The 23,299-nt window shown below is 48.7% G+C and overlaps 1 protein-coding gene across 1 annotated transcript in view; it reads left to right on the top strand.

Moving 5' to 3' along the window:
• Nucleotides 1-22,698, top strand: part of ABCC12 (ATP binding cassette subfamily C member 12) — a 75,453-nt gene extending 52,755 nt beyond the window's left edge. The window contains 15 exon segments of the mRNA XM_082437734.1: nucleotides 252-362; nucleotides 1,066-1,169; nucleotides 3,095-3,292; nucleotides 3,971-4,197; nucleotides 6,613-6,750; nucleotides 9,902-10,088; nucleotides 15,303-15,392; nucleotides 17,103-17,276; nucleotides 17,280-17,292; nucleotides 17,735-17,845; nucleotides 17,848-17,890; nucleotides 18,953-19,031; nucleotides 19,997-20,110; nucleotides 21,649-21,813; nucleotides 21,916-22,698. Coding sequence (XP_082293860.1) covers nucleotides 252-362; nucleotides 1,066-1,169; nucleotides 3,095-3,292; nucleotides 3,971-4,197; nucleotides 6,613-6,750; nucleotides 9,902-10,088; nucleotides 15,303-15,392; nucleotides 17,103-17,276; nucleotides 17,280-17,292; nucleotides 17,735-17,845; nucleotides 17,848-17,890; nucleotides 18,953-19,031; nucleotides 19,997-20,110; nucleotides 21,649-21,813; nucleotides 21,916-22,008 — 1,847 coding nt within the window. The 3' untranslated portion in view covers nucleotides 22,009-22,698.
• Nucleotides 22,699-23,299: the final 601 nt, after the last annotated feature.

Below are 23,299 nucleotides of genomic sequence, written 5' to 3'. Positions count from 1 at the left end.
TGCAGAACTAGATCAAGACAACCCCTGTCTCCCCAAGGCTGAGCACATAGTAGGTGCTTAATAAATATATTTCTCAAAACACTGAAAACCACCTGCCTCACAGGGCTGTAATGAGGACCAAATAAAACAAAATGAGCAAAAGTATGTTGGAAATTTCAAAGCATAGGGCTGGTGGAAGAAAGGATAGCAGTTGGCCCTAGTGGTGGCTGGGAGTGGGAGGGAGAGGGCCTGCCCCGCCGGGGGTGCCGCAGGACTTGTGTTTGTCCCCACCGTTCCTCTGCACCAGCTCATCCAGACTGAGTCCCCCCAGGGAGGAACCGTGACCTGGAAAACTTATCACACGTACATTAAGGCTTCTGGAGGTTCGGTAGAAAACAACGGGTTTCTTGATTTAATTTGCATTAAAAAAATCTTTCTTAAACTGTTGGGTTCATGTTTTATGGTTTCTTTAACAATTACTCTCTTTATGCTAGGGTCATTTATCAGTGCTTTTATTCTTTCCCCCTAAAAATCTAAAGTCTGATAAAACAGCCTTTTAAATGGAATCATCCTTTGTCTCCATTAAAGCTGCCAGACTCTATTTATTGAAACTGAGTGAACAGCAGCGTGACCCAGCTGTGGTTCTTGTGTAACCTCGCTCTCTAATCTCTGAGGACCGCAGCCACCCGCTCGTTGCCTGCCTTCAGTGCAAGAGTCATCTCCATGAGCAAAACGTACCTTATAGTTTCATTCCTTGTCTCCCCTCAGCAAGACTGGGTTTTTATTTGTTTGTTTTAAAATACTGAGTCACTTCTATTAAAGTGAATAGTGGTGTGTTTTTTTGTTTTTGTTTTTTAATATGTTGACAATTTGGACCCATGTTCCAACCAGGTGGAACAGATGTGCCCATTGGGGGTCCAGGGACCTAACACTCAGACTTGTCACATCAGCCTAGAAAGTGGTTCCTGGGGTAGAGGCCATTTTCCTACAGGCTTTGATTGTCCCACCAGGGTTGGACCCAAGGAAGAGGAGCCCACCACAGCCCCCTGGCCTCTGTAACCCCTGGCCCTCTACCCTCCCCTGCAGGGTACTTCCTCTCTCTCTTCGTGGTGTCCCTCTTCCTCCTGATGATCGGCAGCTCCACCTTCAGCAACTTGTGGCTGGGTGTCTGGTTAAACAAGGGCTCACAGGTGAGTTCCCTTTTGGCTTGGGGAAATGCTGAGTCAGTTGCTAATGGAGCGTCTGAACACCATATAATGAGCCTTCCACAGCCCTCTCCACAAGGCTGAGGTCAGCTGCTTAGACCACACAACTCAACTCCTGAAATCCCCTTTGATTTTTCAAGACAAGCAGGGCATCCAAATTTGTACGTGCCGCCTTCAAATTTTAAAGGATTGTGCCAGGCAAATATAGCATGGCTGGAGTCGTGCACATGCAGGATAGGGTCAGTTCTGCAGCCTCTGTTGTAAGGCACCTCTGAGGAGTGGCTGGGAAGGGCTGGGGAAGCCTAACACAGATTTCTGTCTTCTTGCCTCTGAAGAGAAACTGGCATCTTGTCATGGACACCCTCTGGTGTCAGAGAGTTCCACCTGGCTCTGCTCCCCAAAGTCTCCCTCCAGGAATAGGACATGCAAAAGTCAGACTGGGTCCCTGGATGTGTTGTAGGGCCATTGGGGGGCTTCTCTCTGCCTCCCAAGCTCTCATCTAGGCCAGGCCCCTCCTGGGAAGGATGGATAAATCTGCTCTCCTTCAAGCTTGCTGGAAACTCTCCCAGCTTTTGGCCTATGGTTTCAAAGCTTTCCTGGAGCCCCAGGAAATGCTGTGGGGTTGCCTGCCCATCCTCCAAGATTACATTTTGGTACAGTTCTGTTGCTATGACAACCAAAGTGAGGAGGCCCTGGGAAGACATGGGCAGGGGAGAGGATGCGATTGCCCTCCTGGAGTTTGGCATAGCTCCCTGAGACCAGTCGCAAGGGGAGAAGCCAAGGGGTGGCCTTCTCTGTGCAAAAAGACAGCCATCTCTGGAACGTCCCCCAGATCCTTGCTTGCTCATGAAGAGCCCTTTCCTTGGAGAACCCAAGGGGTGAGTCAGAGTGGAGCCTCTCCCTATGCGTGGTGCTTCCCCAGTAGGCCAGTGCCATTCTAATTGGGCAGCAGCAATGATGGCTGACCCACGCATTGGCGCCACCACCAGACACTGCGGGCATAGCCCACAGCGCATCAAAACCCCCTCTTCAGGCTGGTCCTTTGGTCAATTAGCCCCCCAGGGATGCTTGTGCTTTTGTGGATGTTCACCCATCAGCTGCCACCTCTGGTTTACATTTCCGCTATGGCTGTAATCAGCAAAATGACATTTAGAAGAAAGATGCTTGTTTGCTCCCCAAAGGCAGTCTTGACTTTTAGCACATGGCTCAGAGAAAAGCAAAACTGCCAGTTTTTCAGGAGGAGGAGATGGCCTCCCTCCAGAAATGCAGGCAAAAACATGTGTTCTCCTCGTGCAGGATGGAGCCAAGCGTGGTCTCCTCGAACCTCCCAGAGTCCTTGGTTCATCAGGCTCCCTCCTCCCCACCGCCGACTCCAGGGCAGTGGACCGGCGCCCTCCTAGGTGCACCCTGAGAAAAGGAAAGGAAGAGGGCCCCGGGGGGGCTGGCCCGTCATACTGAGAAGCTCCTGAGTCTCCCCAAAGGCCTGGTGGTTTCTGCCATCAGGTCTCTGATCCCCTGGCCTGTCTGGGCTGCCTGAATGTTGCTCAGCCAGCCTGTGGAATCCAGATGTTGTTGCTTCTGTGATTTTCCTGGCCCAGCATCACCTCTGGTCTCCTGAGGTGCAGGTGGTTCCTGGCTGCCCTGTACAGGTCTGCTTTGTCTGCTTTGCTTTTCTCACTGGCTCTGCTGAGCCTCGTCAGCCAGGGGCCCTTGGGGTCCCAGTGGCCCAGCAGGAGGAGACATGCAAAGCTCAGGAGTCCCCACAGGGAAATGACTTGATTTTACCACCTGGCTCATTCTTAACAATTATGCACCCCTTTTTAGTTTCTTCTCCCTGGGAAGATTCTCTGAAACATTCCCATTCTTTTGACAGTTGATCAATTCTCGGTGCATCTTGTTTTCCTCCCAAGATGACGTGTGGGCCTCACGGCGACATGAGCACGTGCGGGGTGGGCCCGGTGCTGGCAGACGCTGGGCCGAGGGTGTACCAGTGGGCGCGCGCAGGGAGCGCGGTGTCCGTGCTGGTGTTTGGCATCACCCGAGGCTTCACTTTCACCAGGACCACGCTGACGGCATCCTTCTCACTGCACGACCGAGTGTTTGACAAGGTACAGGCTCCCCATCCCCCGCCCCAGGGGCTGCATGCGCATCGGTACATCAGTCAGTGGGGTTTATTGATCACTTGCCATGTGCCAGACACTGTGCTCAGCTCTGGGGGGGACACTGCTCACGGAGCTTACAGTCGTGTCCGGGAAGAGTCTCCCAGTATCTGATTATCAACTGCAAAGGCAAACTTCAGGGAGCTGTGGGTGTGTCATGGGCCCAGGCAGGGCTGGGGGTGAAGGTGTGAGTGGTCAGGAACGTCTCCCTGGGACATTGCCCTGGAGCAGACGTGTGCAGGCCCAGAGGGCATCTCCTGCTCCAAAGAGCTCTAAGGACATCAGGCCCCCTCTTCATTCCGCTGCTGCCGTGGAGGGCCCTGGCCGGAGTGCACAGGTGTGGCCCCCCCCCCACACACACAGGGGAACTTGGCCTTTTATTGCCCTGGGCAAAAAATCCCTCCCTCCTCCAAGGAGGCTGAATCCCTCCACGGTCACTCTCAGCCACGGTGGTGGCGAGAAAGGGCCGCATTCTCGCTTTCCCAGGACGGCCTGGCGCATTGTGTTGGCCCCCAGAAAAAACCTCAGGCCTGGCTCGCGATCCCAGCCCCAGGGAGCGCTGGACGGGGCAGGGGTGGGGGTCACCGAACAGGCACCTAGCCCGTGACCCTCCGTCGTCACCCACAGATCCTGGAGAGCCCGATGAGCTTCTTCGACAGGACTCCCGCCGGCAGACTAATGAACCGTTGTTCCGAGGACATGGACGAGCTGGATGTGAGGCTGACGTTTCATGCCGAGAACTTTCTGCAGCAGTTTCTTATGGTGCTGTTTATTCTCGTGATATTGGCTGCTGTGTTTCCTGCTGTTCTTTTAGTCCTGGCCGGCCTGGCTGTAGGTGTCTTCATTCTTTTACGGTAGGTCGATGCACGATTTAAAAAGGAGCACACGAAACCCATGCATATTTGGTTAACCCTGTGCAGTGACCCGGTAGTACCCGGTGGTACTGAGTCCTTGCTCTCTTCTCTGAATGGTGGAGCACGCTGATTTTTGGTGATGTGTTAAGTGCTCGGCATACATCTGGCATTTGAGCCTCAGAGCAAGGCTGAGGGGTGGATATGGCTGGGAGATTAAGTCTTTGGTCCCAGGCCAGGAAATGAGCGACCGTGGGTGCTGTCTACCTGCTGTTATGTTCTTAACCACTGGGCTTTGCCATTCCTGCTGCTGGAGGATAGAGGAGACCAGTCTCTCCGAGCTTTGAGAAATAGCCCCACCTGACCGCTGACGTGGTGAGAGAAAGGCCTTGGCTGCTTGGCACTGAGGGGTCCCCGTGCCCACCTTCACACCCACCCTGGGGAAAAGCAGGAGGGCAGCATCGGTCCCAGCTTTCCAGGAAACCCAGCTCCTCAGGTCCTCCCTCGCCCTGGGCGAGCTGGAGTTCTCAGCAGGCAGCCTGGTGGGTATTGCGTGAGGGCTAAGGATTGGAAATCAGATGAAATTTGCATCAGAGTCCCAGCTCTGCTGCAAAACTAGCTGGAGGACCTTGGAGAAGTCAGAGGAACGCTGCAGGCCTCAGTCTCCTTATCTCTAAAATGGTAATCATCGAAACATGTGCCTCGCCTGTTCTGGAAGGGTTCTCACGAGGATCAATAAGTGTCTTGTAAATTAGAAATGGGACACAATATTATACAAACTTTGAGTTTCTATAAAACTCAACGAAATGTTTATTATGTTCCTAAATGTGCCCAGCCCTGGTCTGGACACGGAGGGTCTTGAAGAGGGTGCCCCAGATTGCAAGGATTCAGCCCACAAATCGTGGACCCACGTCCACCTGTAAGCAGGAACATCACACTCAGAGCTGAGTTTTAGAAATATTGCTGTGGCCATCGCACAGTGTGGAGGGGGGACGAAGCTACAGAAAGACTGAGACAAGGCTATAGGATTGGGACTCTTGCAGTGTAGAATCTGAGTGAGAACTGAGACATAGGCAGCAGCAGTCAGGGCAGAAAAGAGGTGGATTCGGGAGCCGTTTCGGAGATAGTCTGCTGGGGTTGGGGGATGGGAGAGGCCAAGGATGAGTCCAAGGTGGGGAGTGCTGTGAAGACAGATATGAGTGATACTGGAGGAGACGCAGTTGGGGGTGATCAAGGTTACCGGTTTGATTTTGGATGTTTCAAGGTTGTGGATCAAGTCCACAGATGATGCCACAGACAGTGGGGAATGTGAGTGTAGGGATGTACGGGCAGAGAGGCTGACTCCACGTCCTTGGCTGAAGCTGGCGTCGCCATGGGAACTAGCACATGTGCCCTGGGAGTTGGGGGAGCCGGGCTCTCGCTTCAGTCTCCCACTGCCTCCTTCGTGACTCTGAGAAAGGACACATGGGCCTCAGTGTCCAGCCTCAAGAGTTTATTGCAGTGACCAAATACAAATAATTTCTGCAAGTCCTTTACAAACATAACATGTCCTGGGTGCCACTTCTTAAAATGGATTCCTTGGGCTGGTGTTTGTTTTTGTAATCTGTGTGTTTGTCTGACCATTGTTCCTGTCTGTTCTCCCCTCTGTGCTGCTGACTTACTTAGCAAAAGGTTTTTCTCTGCCCTGCACCCCTACCTCTTGCTACAAGACAGGCCAGATCAGGCTGATCCAGACTGAGTTACCCAATGTTTCCAACTAACTCACTTGAGCTCTGAATGAGGTTTCCCTTCCTCTCCCCTGGGTGAGTGTCAGGTGAGTCTGGAGGCCAGATCAGATTCACTGTCACGGGCCAGCTGCCAATGTGCGTGCCGAGGGCAGTGGTCTCTCACTCACCGGGGCCCTGGAGGAGTTACATCCTGTGGAGCATTTGGTTTTAAAATCAGCTCCTGAGGTGACAATGTTCAAATGTTCAAAATTACCTTTGAAAATGTCTTTAGAAGATCACATATTGGCAGTTGACGCACCAGATCCAGATTTTCCTCCACAATTGGAACAGATCCCTTTTTCTTTGGTTGGGTACCCAGAAGTGGTTGGCTTATATTTAGGGGCTGCACTGTGTGAAAAACTCTAGTCTTCAAAGACTAGAGTCACAGCTCGTGCAGCGAGACACTCATGCTGCAAGAAGCCTTCAGAGCTGAGACCACAGGAAGGAGTGGCTCAAATTTCTGAGAGCCCCACCCTCACACCCAGGGATGGGCCCCCCAAGAGGAGAATGGCGGGCCAGCCCCTCCTTCCTGGTTAGACGGCACCGCCCGTCTTCAATTTGTCTTGAGTGCCCAGCTGGATTTGTGTGAGCTGAGGGCATCACTGGGAGGGCCCATGTGGGGCCCCCTGGGCCGCTCTTGGTTTTCCCGCAGCATTTTTCACAGAGGAATCCAGGAGCTCAAGAAGGTCGAGGGCGTCAGCGAGTCCCCCTGGGTCTCCCACGTAGCCTCGTGCATGCAGGGCCTGGGAACCATCCATGCCTACGCCAAGAGGGACGACCGCGTCAGCAAGTAAGTCCCGGGCAGGGCCTGCCCCAGGGTTTCCGCTCCCTGTCAGCCCCAGCGGGAGGCCCAGAAACGCCGGCTGCTCCGGCTCTGAGGAGGGAAGTCTGGGTGGCGAGGCCTGACTGTGGAGGGAGAGCCGGTAGAACGGAGGAGGAGCCCCTCACACGCTAGGCCTTTCTCTCCAGTGTCCGAGGCCCCCAAAGACTCGAGCTCATCCAATGACAACCTCAGTACAGCGTTTAACATGTTTTATTTTTTTCTCCCTAAAAGTAAAATGTGTTCAGTTCAGGAAAATAGGAGAAAACAGAAAAAAAAAAAAAAAATCACCCATGGGCCCCCAACCCAAATCCTATTAATATTTTTGTGTATTTCCTTACAGTCTTTTCTTTTTTTCTATTTCTGAAGTATTTATAATCATGTTTGTCTTGTTTTATTTTTAAATAGCATTTTTCATGTTATTACATATTCCTTGTAAAAGTCATTTTCAAAGATCACATTACATCTCACTTCGTAGATGGACCAGTTTTCTTCTTTTTAAAATGTCGGGACTAGATTAATAAATTTCTCTGGAGTCCTCCAGCTCCAAACTTCGAAAACACCGTATAATCACATATAATCAGTGTGTATCAATCACAGTAGGCTCACTGTGGTAACAAACAACTCCAAATTTTAGGGGCTTAACACAATATATATTTATTCTTCCTCAAGCCACACCTGAATGAGGGTCCCTGGGGCAGGGGTATGGGATTCTGCTCCACACTCAGGTACAGGGTCTCTCTCCATCTGGGGCTTTTCCATCCTGAGGGCCTTGGGGACCTCTGCAGGATCCTCTGGTCTAACTGGAAGATAAGAGGAGAGATGTGGGTGGAGGACCCCAGTGAAGGCACTCATCATTTCTGCACACTCATTGGCCAGATTTCAGTCACATGGGTGCACCTAACTGCAAAGGAGGCTGGGAAATGTAGTCCAGCTGTGGCCATAGGAGGAAAAGAAAATGGAGTTTGGTGAGTCTGTAGCGTCTCTGCCACATAGATGTTCTTTTTCCACCCCCATCCTTTCCCTCCTTAAAATCCTAACACACACTTCAAAGTTTGTGTCTCTCTCTCCCCGCCACCCACGATCTCAGTGTGGACCTGGCACCCTAGCCTGTCTTTAGTTCAGTCAGCAGCTAGCCCTGTTACTGGCGTGACCTGAACATCATGTGTCAAGAGTCCTGCATCACACATCCACCCTTCCAGTGTCCTGGTCATGGGCCATTCATCAACTCACAACAAACTGAACAGATTCAATCCTTGTCTTCCTGCAGATTCTCCCCCAAGGTTTCCAAAACGATCCTATAGGAGAGCTGAGCCCTACGCCATTGATGGGCTCTCCCCTCTTTTAATCCTTTCGTTCCTTTCATGGACTTTCCAGAGGGCTTGGGCTTCTGACTTGTACTGCTTTTGCGAACAGACAAAAATGCTACAGCACTGAAAAAAGGTTTGAGGTCAAATTCCAATTTGATCCCTGCCAGTGGTTCTGTTTCTGCACAACCTAACCAACCACATACGTAAGACCGCAGATGACTCCTAAGTCACTTAAGCTGTCAGTTGAATGTGTAGGCTTTATAGCGACATGGTAGAAAGACCAAAGTGTTTGGAAGAATATTTTAACTAAGCTCTGGGAAAAATTAGTCGGAGTGGAAGCAGATAGGAGGGTGCTACAGGGCCCAGCCTGGGTAGTCAGAGGGGCTTCCAGCCAGAATCCTTTGAGGAGGTTTAGAACAGGATGGAACAACAATGCCGAGGACGTCATGACGGCACCAGTGGAGGAATCTCAACTCTTTAGGGGTTTAAGCATGGAAAGTTTTAATTGTTTTTCTAATAATTTCTACCAGTTGTTCTGATGAAGCCCCTTTCCCAGTAAGTCAGGGGAATCTTCAGTGGCAATTGTGATTAATATCCCTTCTGGTCAATGGTTAGCTCAGTCCAGTTAAAACTTCAATCTTGAAGGTACTCAGGTCACGGCCCCCCACCCTCCACCTGCGCAGAGGCTTGGAGTGGGCATGCTGTGCTCCTCTATGTATCGGGCAAGGGGGCAGGGTCACTGTTGGGAAGCACCCAGTCTTTTAAACACTCTCTCCCTTTTCTCTGAGCCTGGTTCTCTGAGGCTGGTGCAGGGGGATGGAGGTGGGGAAGGACACATCCTCAGGTGACCACCCTGTCTGGGTCATTCTCCTTTCTGCTGCTGATTTCTTCTGGTCCAGCTCTCCGTGCAGATAAGGTGTGGTGGAGGAGAGCCCCCAACAGGACCCAGGTCCCCAGCTGCTCTGCTGGGCACTGCCGATGGGCAGGCCCTGGTGGGTCCTCCCATGAGCTCCGCCTGGCAGCCTCACACTGCTTTCCTTTTATATGGGGCCTCTTGCCTCATGCCGATCAGTGTGGCATCAAGACTGCAGCCTCACATGCCATCTTCCCTCTGCACCCCAACTCTAGGGACTGCAGGAACGGGCAGGACCCACCTTCCGTACATCTGGGGACCGAGCAACTCCGGGGCTGGGTCTTGCCTTCATCCCTCGGCGGTGTCATCTCTCTGTTGCTCTGCCGTATGCTCCTTCTCCTCTTTGGCTCAGGGGACACGCAGCAGGGGTACAAGATGTCAGCTTTCTTTTTTTTCCTCCACCTTTATAAACAATTGCCTTGACTCTTCTTTCCCTGAACTGGGGAGGAGAACCAATCCAGCACCCTCCTTTCCTTCCTCTGCCATCACAAACATTGAGATCTCCTCACCTGCCACCCTGTATAGATCAAAGGGGTCAACGGTCATTTCCACAGGGCCTTTGGGGAGTGGCTGTCCCCAAGACAGCGGTCCTTTGGAGGAAGAGTGTGAGGTTCTCAGCCCCTTTTGTTCTCAGCTGTGGGTTCCAGTTGCCAGTTCTGGGAAAGACAGAAAGAGCCCACTCAGTACCATATGCTACTGCTATGTAGGATTTCTCAAAATAAGTGCAAATCAAAGATGCCCATGGCAGCAGATTTTAAAGAGTATGAATATATGCTCATCTTTTAAGAGACTCCTATATAAGGATGCATTCCTCTGTCCCTATTTCTCCAGTAGCCCTAACCCTAAGTCTATGGAAGCACAACCTGACCTCCTGTTTTGTCTGATTTCTTAATTTTAGGTTTAAGATGCTAAATGATGAAAACTGCAGCCATCTCCTATACTTTAACTGTGCTCTCAGGTGGTTTGCTCTAAGGATGGATGTCCTCATGAACATTGTCACCTTCATTGTGGCCTTGTTGGTGACCCTGAGTTTCTCCTCAATCAGTGCTTCATCCAAAGGCTTGCCATTGTCTTACATCATCCAGGTAACACCTAGTGTGAAGCTGGGCTTGGCCTGGAGGCTCTGGCATAGAGTGTATCAGGGAAGATGAACATAACAGAAAACCCAACTCAACGGGTTTAAATAATAAAGAGAGCTCAGTAGTTCACATCATTAAAAGGTCTGGTGGCTGTATGGGCTTCAGGCACAGTTGGATCATGGCCCCTGGGTTTGTCCTCCTCCTGTGATGACTTTCTTTGTTGTTGTACAATGGTGACTGGCAGCTCTGGGCGCTATAGCAGGAAGAAAGCAGGAGAAAAGCATTTCCTGCCCCAGCCACTGAACAAAAGCCCTGTGTTCTACTTTTACTGGATTAATTGAGGCATCCCAGAACTAATTTGTGGCTCGATGGGATTCGGATGCCTGGCTTTGGCCAAAGGATGGAGTCATACCCCATGCTGCTCTCATGTCACACACCGCTGCCCCACAATGGGGAGAGGGAAAGGAATGCTGGGGGGCAACCATGGTGTCCATGACAAATAATCACCAACTTCTCTTTTTGGTTGCTTTGGTGTTTTTCTTTTGAAAAATAAGAATAACAGGGAAATAATAATAATAGGGAATAATAATGATAATAGGGAAACACATGTCATTTTAGGCACTGTTGTAAGTCCTTTACATAAATTAACTCATTTATCCCCACAATAACCCATGAGGTAAGGACGCCATAATCCAGGTTTTACAGGTGAGGAGACTGAGGTCCAGAAAGACTTGTCAGAATCACACACTGGCATGTGTGAGAGCCAGGATTTGAACTCACGTCATCTGGGTCTGATACCAATCTGAGTCTGCATCTGCTCCTTGTGACATACCTCACACTTCTGTCTTTGGAAGCTGTTCCGATGCAGTCCTTATCCTCGGTGCTCTGACATTCCAGGACAGTGAGTCTGAGTGGGGGTCTGTTTCCACTTATTCTGTTCAAGGCTGGGAACAGAATAAAGTCAAATCTCTCTTCAAGTGGAAAAATTTCTCCTTTTCCTCCTTTATTCCTTTTTCTCCTCTTGATAATTTCCTTGTCTCCTTCCCCTTTGTTTTCTTTTTCTGTGACTCATATTGGTTGAATATTGGATTTCTTGCATCAGTCCTCTATGTTTCCTTTCTTGCATCTCAAAGTTTCCATGTTCTTGTTTTTTTATCTTTATTCTGGGAATTTTCCTTTGCTCTGTCATTCGGCCATTCTCTTGAATTCAAAGTTTGGCGATCATATGTTTGTATACTTAATTTCCACAAACTCTTTCTTAGTCTCTGAGTTTTTAAGCAAATCATTTTAAAATGGGTGCAACATATTTTTAATCTCTCTGAGGATATTAATTAGAGCTCCTCACCTTTCTTAAGCTCTCCTTTCTTCTTTGACTGATATCTGTTTTTTCCAGGATCAGGTTTTTTGTTTGTTTGTTTGTTCATCTGGTTCTTGCTCTTTCATTGGTTTTGTTCATATGTCTCTTGATCCATTTGTGGTTAAGGCTGAGAAACTTGGTTGGATTTTCACGGTTTCATCTGCCTTTGTGTATGCCTTGGTAGGTCTCTCCTGATGGGAGGTTTTATAACTATGCATAGGTGGGCTGGACTTTTCCACAGGCTGGCTTCACTTCAGGAAAGCAGCCAGAGAGCTGGCCTTCAGACACCCAAAGGCTAGATTTAAAGAGATTTTATCTAGGATACTATTCTGGGAGCCCCATTTATCCCCAAGTCATTTATCCACTTTCTTTAGGGAAGTGTGTGTGTGTGTGTGTGTGTGTGTGTGTGTGTGTGTGTGTGTGTGTTTTGGCCTAGGGATAAATTGTCCAGCTACCTCTGGTTGGAAGGAAGATGAAGAGGGGGAGGAAATGGGCCCAACAGGAGTAGCTGTCTATATACCACCTCAATCTGTCTCTTTGTGGACCCCTTCTCTTACCTGGAGCCTCTCTGACTTCTGCTGGACGGAAGGTTCTGGAAGCCCCTGCAGCACACTCTGCCTCCATCCTATCAAAAGGCTTTCACCCTCTTTCCATCTTCCAGAAATGTGTAACTCTCTCCTTCAATGATATCTCTTCCCAAGCCCCCTTGCTGTTAACGGTCTATTCCTTTTTGCAATCTCCGTACTATCATTTTAATAATATTTTGGAAAGGAAGAGTAACAAATATATGCTCAGGACTCTATGTTAAGTGAGGGAAATGAATTTTCCTTGGGCAGGCAGTTTCCCTCATTGATGGATGATTTTATTTGCTGTTACCTAGTAAAATATTAAACAGATGATGTTGAATAGATTCCCTTACTTGGTCCAAGTGAAACCGCTTTCCTCAACTGAGGTTATGCTCTTGGGATATATCACCAGCTTTCTATGAGATTGTTTTCAAACATCCCTGTGAGGCTGGAGAATTTGCACACCTCAAGATCTAGGGGGTGTTTCCCCTCCAGCTGGCTTTGGAGCTTTATTGAGCATTAGCGCCCCTTTGGAGAATACAGAAAATCCAGCTGACAGAGCTTCCCTTGAGAACAGAGGAGACTCCCTAGGTGGATGAGAAATTGGTGTGAAGTCCCACAGAGCAGAAAGTGAGTGCAAAGTAACATCACATACCATCACGGAGGCGGATGAGCACTTCCTGGGGCCAGCACTGTGCTGATAAGGGAATTCTAACCCCATGGAGGGCTGCCCGGGGCCCTGAGGAGCTGATACCCTTGAACTTAACAAAATATTTATATGCCCTTCTCAAGAGCAGAGTTCACTCATTCACTCACCAGACGTGTCCACTGAGCACCTGCCAGGAGCCGGAACCGTGCCAGCTGCTGTGGGTTCAGCAGGAACAAGCTGGACAGGTCTCTGCCCTCATGGAGCTTACATGCTAGTGGGACATAAAGGGATATAAAGTGGGATGGAATAAATAAGTGCGCAAGTAAATAAATAAGGAGACTTCGGAAACTGCTGAACTGTTATGAAGATAACGAAGCAGGGTAATTGACTGTCAGTGGGGAAGCAGCGGTTAGACCCCATATAGTCAGGGAAGACCTCTGCCGGGAGGTGACTTGCAAGCTGACACCTGAATTTAATAAAGAAGGAGCCAAGGAAGTGCTTCAGTCTGAGGGACCAGGGAAGGCTGGGGGCAGGCAGGAGACTGGTGCCTTTGGGGAACTCAGAAGCTCCTGTGGTCTCAGCAGGGTGGTGGAGAATACGATATGAGGGGTCAGCGGGGCTCCGTCAGCCGTGGGCAAGGGTGTCACCTGTCTTCTAAGAAAGGCTTTCTCGCCTGCAGCACTGTGGACATTTGGGTCAGATAATCCTTTTTGACAGGGGCTGTTCTGTGTGTTGCAGGATGTCAGCAGTCTTCCTGATCTCTAACCAGGAGATGCCAGCAGAATCTCCCGCCTCCAAGGTCGTGACAACCTAAGATGTCTCTAGACATTGCCAAATGTCCCGGGGACGGGGTGCCTAATCACCCCGGCTGAGAGCCAGTGCCCTAAGAGAAATGGGAAGCCAGTGGCATGTGTAAAGCTGGGCGGCAGCAAGGGAGGCCCACTGAGATGAGCTCTCGGAGGGTCTGCTCTCACCTCATCCACCTGTTCAGGCCACACTGCCTCCTTCCTGTTAAGGCCACTTGCTGCTACCCAGGGTTTGCCTGGCAGACTTCTTATCATGAATGCTTCAGCACACACCGTCTTCTTAATCACCCCAACTAAGGTAACCCCCCAGCCCAGCCCTAGCCCCTCTTTCACATCTTCCCATATAACTGACATTCTTAGGGTTTCTTGAAATCGCCTATGTCTCATCCCGCCGGCCCACTAGAATGCAAGCCCTGGGGCTGCAGGGGTCTTGTCTAGCACGTTCACCCCTGGGAAACCAGCCCCGACTGTGCCGGCACCAAGTCACTACTCACCTAGTGAGGAAGACCTGGTCCTTCCTCCGGCCCGCTAGCCCACCCTGCGACCGAGGCAGGTGCTGTTGGTGGCCGCCCTTCCAGGGCAGGCCAGCTGGCCTCCCACTGCTGCGGGAAGGTGCTCGGTTCAAGGCTGAGGCAGGTTGCACCTGCGATATGGGGGGTCCTCCCAGCGCCCCAGCAATGCCTGCAGGGAGTTAGTGGAGACGGAACAGCGCCCTCGGGACAAGTCAGGTGTGTTCTGTGCGGACTCCCAGGACCCCCAGGGGCGTCAAGCTTCAGCTGCGCACAGTGAAGCCTATCCGGACTCTCCTCCTCTGTGCCTCAGTTCTCCCAGCTCCTACTGGGACTTTTTGGGTCCACCTCCTGGAGTTGTTTCCTAGGGCTGCTGTAACAAATTATAAACTAGTGGCTTAAAACCAGACAAGAGTATTCTCTTGCGGTCCTGGAAGTTGGAAGTCTAGAATCAAGGTGTCTGTAGGGCCATGTTCCCTTGGAAGGCTCTAGGGGAGACTCTGTTCCTTGTCCCTCCCAGCTTCTGGTGGCTGTTGGCTTCCTGGGCTTGTAGCTGCATCCCTCCAATCTCCATCCCACCTTCATATCTCCTCCTCCTCTCTCTCTTATATGGACACTTGTTGGATTTAGGGTCCACCCAGGTAACCCAGCTTGATCTCAAGGTCCTTAATTACACCTGCAAAGACCCTTTTCCTAATGAGGTAACATTCAAGGGTCCCAGGGATTTGGATGTGGAATATCTTTGGGGGGGACCTCCATTCAACCTGCTTGCCCTCAAACCTCAGGCTTCTGGGGGATCCTGGCCTAAGGTGGGTGACCTTCTAAGGCCACCGTCTAAGCCTAGACTTTCTCATGTCCGAAGCAAGCAGATGGGCTTGATGGTTTTCTTCCACTTCTGATATCTGTGGTGATTGGGTTTCAGGTGCTTCCAGGATGCAGCTGGGGTAATCGGGGAGGGCACAGAGGTGCAGGACCCCACCAGGTGGCCGCAAGTGCTGGGTTTCCAGCAGTGCAGAGGCCCTGGGAGAATTCCTGCTCACAGCAGTTCCCCACCCTTCCAACCACGAAGCTTGTGCCTGAGCGGTGCTGCTGTAGTGGGATGACTCTGACCATCTGGAGTGCCAGGGAGAATATAATTACCATTTGTTTCTAAATACAAAGGAAGTGTTTAAAGGCAAAACACCCCAACAGGAGTGTCTTTACATCTGGGCACTTGGCTGGGAATGCAGGCCTGCTTTTGGTGTGGTCCTGAGTAAGACGGGAGGGGTGACTCACAAGCCGGCCCTGAAGGCAGGGAGGGCTCTGACTGTGGCTGCTTGTCGCCCCTCCACAGCTCAGTGGGCTGCTCCAAGTGTGTGTGCGGACAGGGACGGAGACCCAGGCCAAGTTCACCTCCGTGGAGCTGCTCAGGGAGTACATTTCGGTAAGAAATCAGTGCAAGAGGAGGAGCCAGTTAACTCTGGCAGAATTTAGGTATTTGATCTTTTTACATGTGAAAGGGATCTCTTTAAAAACTGAAATCGGACCACAACCCCTTTTCTTAACACCCATATTTACAATATAGTCTAAAGTCCTTGATGATGAGGGAGAGGTTCTTTTTAAAAAAATTTCCTCAAGGACAGTTTCTGTACACAGAAGAGAGAATTCAGGGGCTTACTTTAGTTTCTAAAAATTAATATTTACTTGACTAAAATTGTAAATTGAAAAAACCAGTCTTCCTCTTCTTTAAAAGCTTTTATGTTCCCCTTACAAATCCTGCTATTCTTTGAAAAGCAGTCTTGCCAATTCAAGCAATCACTTTTAAGGGCCTTTGAACAGCATTTGGCCCCTTTTACAAACTTAAACACTTTAAAACATTTTAAACTGCATTTTAAAATTTAATGCATTCCATTTCCTTTTTAAGTACCTCGATAATCTGATTGAACAAACAAACCTTCCTGAGGTTATATAAATCTAATAAATTAAACTTGTAAATATGGTGAGCTTTAAGTTCTCATGACAATCCCAATACTGTATATAAACAGTAAGTTTTTAAACTTAAAACCATGTTAAAATAAGTTATTCAATTATACATTTCAAATTAGAATCACAAGCCTGAATGTTATTAACATTATGAATACTTAAAGCACCAAATATGCAGATTCCATAAACTTAAAAATACTACTATTCCAATTCTGCTTCTCTTAAACATTATTATTACTAATTCTAAATCTTCTAGGGATTAAAAATACTCACTGTCTAGGAATACAATTATTTTCTCAGCTAATTTTGGTGGCTTATCGACCAGCGATGTGGGCTGGTCAGTGACCCTAATGGGGAACACGGGAACTCTATTTCTCCTGGTTAACAGGGACTTTATAATTCAGAGGACGGGTTGGTCTTATAATGCAGTCAAGTTGCTCTCCTCCTTAATTAGAGGAGATTTGCATTTCTTGGGCTCTTATAAAACTTTAATTCCTTTTCCAAGTAACTCTGAACTTGACACCCGGTGCTACTGTCATCTTCCTGCTTCTAACACCACAGTGACTCTTGCAGATAATGAAATTGTATCTGATCGAATTCTGCAAATCTCAAGGCTTGGTCTGGATGTGTCACACAGCTTCAAGGTCACACTGCTGACACTTGCCCAGGCTCACAAGGCCCAGTATGAGCTGCCCCTTATAGTCATCCATTCTATTCACTAAGCTCTAGCCACACGACTTTTCTTTCTATTCCTCGAAGTCCCCACACTCATTCTGGCCTCAGGGCTTTTGCACTAGCTGTCTACTCTGCCTGGAATGAATCTTCCTGTAGCTGGCATCTTCTCAGCATTCCAGGTCTCAGCTTGAATGTCACATCCTCACAGATGCCTTCCTCAACACTTAAGTAACTTTTACTCCGCCTACCCCTTCCACCCCACACATTGTGTATTCTATTACAATACTCTGTTTTATTGTCTTCATTTCTCATCTCTTCTTGTTTATTATCTGACTTCCCCACTGCAGTGTGAGTTTCTGGAGTGCAGTGTCCTTACTGGCCTAGTTCACCAGCATGAATACCAGTACCTAGAATTGTGTGAGTGAATGAATGAATGAATGAAATGAATGGAAAAGCAAATGACTATTAACCCATCATTTGTTATTCTGCTTTTCAGACCTGTGTTCCTGAATGCACTCACCCCCTCAAAGTAGGGACCTGTCCCCACGACTGGCCCAGCCGCGGGGAGATAACATTCAGAGACTATCAGATGAGATATAGAGACAACACTCCCCTTGTTCTCAACGGGCTGAACTTGAACGTGCAGAGTGGGCAGACAGTTGGGATTGTTTGAAGAACAGGTTCTAGTGAGGACAAGCTCTGATTGTGTTTCTTTCAGGTTGTTTTCTTTGCATTTCCACTGGGCATGCTAGTTAAATCACAACAGAGGGTGATGTGCATGTGTGGTGGATTGGTTGTTTTTTCCCTGACACCTCTTTACTGTAAATTAGGATTTCAGGTTGGATGGATGTGTGGAGTCGGAAGTAAACACACATCAGTTTTTGAATTAATTAAATGAGAATCATTCTGGTGAGACGAGGCCCAGAGGATGAGTCATGTGTAAATAGCCCCTGCAGGGGTGGACAGGTTAACTGTATTAGGGTAGCTGAGTGCCCCTGCAGAGTGGGGTTTCTGTCTGCACAATGTCATTTTCATTGCGTTAAAAATTCCCTTGATTAGATAGATACTCAGGTATGATGGAATACAAACTGATGTTTGATTTGCTGCTGTTGCATTTATCGTTCCCAGGCAAGTCGTCCTTAGGAATGGCCTTGTTTCGTCTGGTGGAGGCCGCCAGTGGCACAACCCTCACTGATGGCACGAGTATCTGTACTGTTGGTTGCGAAGACCTCAGAACCAAGCTGTCATCCCCCAGGATCCTGTCCTGTTTGTAGGTACAGTAAGGTAGCTGTCTTTGATCGTTGTGCATCCCTATTTTTGGATAGTGAAATCAGACCAACAAGAGCTTTGTGAAGCACCCGCGCCGTGGCTGGCCTGGGGCCGTCCTGTCCTGAGATGTTCACAAGCCTTGGGAGGAGCTGAGGACTAGGGGCCTGAACATTACTTGTGTTTTATAAACTACATTACAAATACACAAGATGCGTATGTGCAGGGTGAGCAGACATCCCAGTTGGCCCTGGAGAGCCCTGATTTATGCCTGTTTCAGCATCCTATCAGGTTTAGCAGTGGCCACTCCCTAAATTACCCCAGTTTGCACGATAAAATAAATGGTTATTCTACGTATGTAGCTATCCTTTCGGAAGTACGTCAATTCACTCCCACGAAGAAGTGAACAGAAACTGCTCAAGTCCAAGAACAGTAGGGTTGCAACTTCTACAGGGCTCAAGATCTGTCATCAAAGCACAAGGAGAAAACCACAGTTACTCACTTGCCCCAGTGTAGTAGCTGCCCCTCTAACAAGAGGGACATTCCCCCATTGAGCACCAGATGAAGTAGGGGGCTGTATTGAGAGGTGAATGAAAAGGACCTTCCATGTCTTGAAATGCTAGACTCACACCCTGCACGTAAAGGTGCTCAACCTCTGCAAGGCCTGGGAGCTGCAGATAAAGCTCTTGCCTCTGAAGGCAGAGTGAACACACCGGGAGGTGGAATTGCTCGCTGCTTCTCTCTCTGCCAAGAATTTGCATAAGGTCAGATCCGCTCTGCTGCACATGGCCACGGAGAGGACCAAATGTGTCTCCCCAGTGCCTCACTCGGAGCTATCTCTTGGCAGGGTTGGTGGTCTGCCCGCCTTGGTGGTTTCTGCTCCGTCCCAGAGTCATGGGTCCTCGGTCTCTCGGCCTGAGGTTGGTATTTCATGAACCAGTGCCCTGGACTAAGTGCTGCTCTGGTTGCTGCGGCGTCATCACACATCACCTCCCGCTCTCCTCCTCATGCTGTGGAAAACATGCTCTCCCATCCTCTCGTCCTCAGAAATTCAGCTTCCTCTCCTTTCCTTCATTGCAGGTACAACTTGGATCCCTTTGGGAGTCACAGCGATGAGATGCTCTGGCAGGTTCTGGAGAGAACATTCATGACAGACACTGTAGGTCTCTGGGGCTGTCCGGGGTGAGTCCGTTTCCCAGCACCAGTGCCCCAGACATCTGGCTCAGGTTGAGATTTGGCCAGTTGTTTGTTGGCACCACATATGTCAATCCTTATTACTCCTTGTTAAATGCAACAATAGATAGTATTTATTAGGCCACTGCGATGATTCAGTCAAGATCTCTACATACATTATCTCAGTTGGTCCTGACTACAACCCTCTGAGGTTGGTACTCCTACCCCTACTTTTAGAGATGCAGAAATTAAGACTCAGGGTAGTCAGGTGTGAGTAGCAGAATGGAGACTTGACCCCAAGCCCATCTGACTCTAGAGCAGATGAAGTGCCCTACTGCTCTGCCAATAGCCTCATTTGCTTATTGAAGCAGATAAACTCTGGGAAGATGAGCGCGCATGGCATGGAATGAACCATCTGTGAGACGGAACCCTGTCCTGTAAGAGCTGCAGCTGGGGTCAGCAGGTGAGTGTGGCCACCTCTGCAGCCCAGAGGGAATTTTATTTTCCCAGGACTTGGTACCAAGGTGAGCATCTCCCAAAGCCACTTTGACTTGTCATGCTAGATAAATCAGACCCTGTCTTTACCTTTCCTTGATGACCAGAAAATTCCATCCCATCTCCATTTTATGCATAGAAATAAGGATCCCGAAAGCCATTTATACTTGTTTGTGTTTCTCTGGAGCCATATGTGCATCATTTGTACTCTTTTGGCAAGGTGTCTACGGGGTTCTATGAATCACACTGTGATTTTAAATTATTAATGACTGCCTACTCCTTGGTCTTTCCCTGGTGCCTGTTCGCAATATTGAAATGATTGTTGTTTTGCACTTTGTTTTCCGCAGTAAAATAAAGCCAGCTGATAAATGCGAGAGAAGGGGGCAATCAATATGGAGGATACAGGACAATTTTATAGATCATCGGCACAAATATGGCATTCTCTGCGTTCTATAGATAATGAAACTCCTGGAAAAATTACAGGCAGAAGTCACAGAAAATGGAGAAAACTTCTCAGTAGGGGAACGTCAGCTGCTTTGTATGGCCCGAGCGCTTCTCCGTAATTCAAAAGTAAGGAAACAGCGTGGAAAATGGATTGGTCAAATGTTGGATATTTCCTGCAGCGCCACTCAATCCAAGAGGTAGAGCCAGGCGTTTGTCTTTCAACAAAGAGAGAGCAATTGGGCCATTTAAAAACCGATCACTTTTTCTTAAGACAAAGTTGTGAGGGGAAAAAAATTGAAAAATAACAGCCATTTACAGCAATAGCACCTGCCTCCCCTGGGCCTTTCCCCGGGAGGTCTTGCTTAGGTTTTCTCTCTGTCCTCCTAAGTGGTTTGGGTTTGAGAAATCTGCCTCTCAACTTTTTCCCTTTGTCCCTGAATGATTCTGAGGCCTGATAAACAGTACTCAGGATACTAAAGAAGGCCTTCAGAATGCCAGGATATAAGGACTGTAAAATTTATACTCATGTTTCTGAGTGACTTAGCCATCTTTGCTTACTGATTTCGGGGAAGGGATTGCTGTTGCTTTAGAGATCCCATTCTCTGAACCCTGATCAAAGTGTAACCCATCGTGTGTGCGTTCTACATGTGTTAACGACAGGCAAGGGAGCAAGCAGGCATTCAGTCCTGACTGTGGCACTGCACAGCGCTGAGTGGTTGATGTGTTGTCCTTGCATTTCGTGTTCATGATAAGGTGTAACTCCCTCTTACAGACAAAGAAATGGAGCCTTGGGGAAGTCAAGTAATTTAGCCAAAGTCAAGCAGAGTTAGAGCTGAACTCAAGCCCTCTGACTGGCAAACCAGCACTGTGGCAGGCAGAATAATGGCCCCCCAAAGATGCCCATGTCCTGATACCCGGAATCTGTGAACATGTTACCTTACCTGGGAAAAAGGGGCTTTGCAGATGTGATTAAGTCAAGGATCTTGAGATGGGGAGATTATCCTGGATTACCTTGTTCGGCCCAGTGTGATTACACAAGTCTTTATAAGGTGAGGAGAGAGAGTCAGAAAGAAAGAAGAAATGCAATGATGGAAGTAAAGGTTAGAGTGATGCCAGAAAGAGGCCACAAGCCAAGGAATGCAGGCAGTCTCCAGAAGCTGGAAAAGGCAAGAAAACCATTTCTTGTCTTGAGCCTGCAAAAGAAATGCAGTCCTGACAATACCTTGGCTTTAGGACTTCTGACCTCCAGAACTGTAAGATGATAAATTTGTGTTGCTTTGAGCCTCTAATTTGTGCTAATTTGTTATAGCAGCAGTAGGAAACATAACAAGTACTGTTATTATATCTCATGCTAACTCATGTAGTACAGTAGATAAAGACCATGGGGCATTTCTTCTTACTGGTTTGTAGGATTAGAATAAACCATTCACAAAAAGGGGAGTAAAGAAGATACAACCTTCTTTCTCCAGCAAGTCCCTCTGAGGAAGAAGAAGGTGGCGTGATACGACTTTTATTCTCTTGTTCTTCTTCTAACTTTCTGAGACAGATACTTAGCTCATTACTTTTCAACCCTTCTTTTTTAATAAATTGAGCTAAGACTATAAGTTTCCCTCTAGGTAGAGCTTTGGCTTGGTGTGACTTTCACAACACTCCTTCCTCAACAGATCATTCTCCTTGATGAAGCCACTGCCTCCATGGACTCTAAGACCGACACCCTTGTTCAGAGCACCATCAAAGATGTCTTCAAAGACTGCACTGTGTTGACCATTGCCCACCGCCTCAACACGGTCCTCAACTGTGACAATGTCCTGGTCATGGAAAACAGGAAAGTGCAGGAAGTTGGCGTCACCTCTCCAGAGGTTTCAATGGTTTGGGCTCTGTGGTGGGTGGATATTTGCTGACAATTTCAGCTCTTCTTCTCTGACTTTCAGGTGGTCGAGTTTGATAAGCCTGAAGCCCTTGCTGAGAAGCTAGATTCTGCGTTTGCGATGTTACTAGCAGCAGAAAAAAAAGTCCGACTGTAAAGGTCCCCATAGGGGCCACATCAGCGGATTTTAGAGGAAAAGGAGGCTGTGTGAGATAAGTCAGATGTGCCTGCAGGGGGAGGGGCCGTTATCTCAGGGGGCAGCCCTGGTCCACCATCCCTCCCACGCCTGGAGCACAGGCAGGGCTGGGGTGGAGGTTGTTTCCTTGCCTCGCCCAGCACGTGCCTCCTGACCTCACTTGGAGGGTGTGGGTCTGGTCCTAGGTGATGAACAGAGGCAGAAGAAGCTTGTGGGTTAAAAAAACTGCCCCTCACCTTCTAAAACCCCAACCATCCCTCATGTGTCCCCATCATTACCACCTCAGTGCCTGGGAATGGAACCATTGTAACTTTCAGTTAAAAACTGGTCAAACAGAACGGAAAAATGCCTAAGGATGGACTTTGTAAAGGTTTCCTGCCTTGTTATCAGAAGGGAAAAGAACAGAGTTTTCTTCCTGCTTAACTCCCATTCACATCTATTTGGAGTGTGTGACAAGCAGTAACTACACAGATCTGTAGCATGAAAGATTGATTACAGTGTTGGGTGAAAACTTTTTTTTAAAAAATCATATTGTATGTCCCATTTGCTCCATTAGAATAACCAGGGAAACAAAATGTTGGAGTTTTTCTGTAAATTACATTTTTATATCTTCTATATTGGTCATTAAAATGCAGTAGGAAATTAAACTACCCTGAAATGTTGCCTTGCAATTATTTTGCTGAAGATATTCCAGGTTCTGTACTGTTTACTCTCACAGACCCTCTTTGCTTTCTCCATTGACTCAGTAACAAACCTCCACAGCGTTTCCCAAATAAAACCTTTCTTTCCAGCCTCAAAGTTTGCTATGACGGAGGCAGTAAAGACATAGTCCCAGCAGCCCAGGAGTGAGTGGCATGGGGCAGCCATGGTCAGGGAAGCCCCCGCCCCACCTCTTCTCAGTCTTGGTCCCATCCTTCACCCTATCCTTCCAAACATGGAGGAAGGCAAGCCTGGCACATAGTACTCAGGAGTGAGTGACATGAGTGCATGACACCATGATGAACTCATCCTGGCAGGTACCTGCCATCTCCCTACTCCCAGGGTATATTTGCATGTTAAGGGTTTAATCTGGAGAGGCTGAGATTTAGGGCAGACAAGCCATCCACTAGCATCTCAAAGGCTGGGCTTGTGGTGTGTGCTTCCAACAAATCAGTCTCCAGCTCTCCTCTGGCCAGGCCTGGGCAGGTGTCTGCAGGACCAGAGGTGAAGCAGGCACAGCTGGCTGCAAGTAGAGCTCCCCGTCTGGTGACCA

Source organism: Balaenoptera physalus, assembly GCF_965194825.1.
Source record: "Balaenoptera physalus genome assembly, chromosome: 19".
NCBI lineage: Eukaryota > Metazoa > Chordata > Mammalia > Artiodactyla > Balaenopteridae > Balaenoptera > Balaenoptera physalus.
The sequence above is the reverse complement of the archived record's forward strand: the minus strand, read 5'-3'. Positions and strand labels throughout refer to the sequence as shown.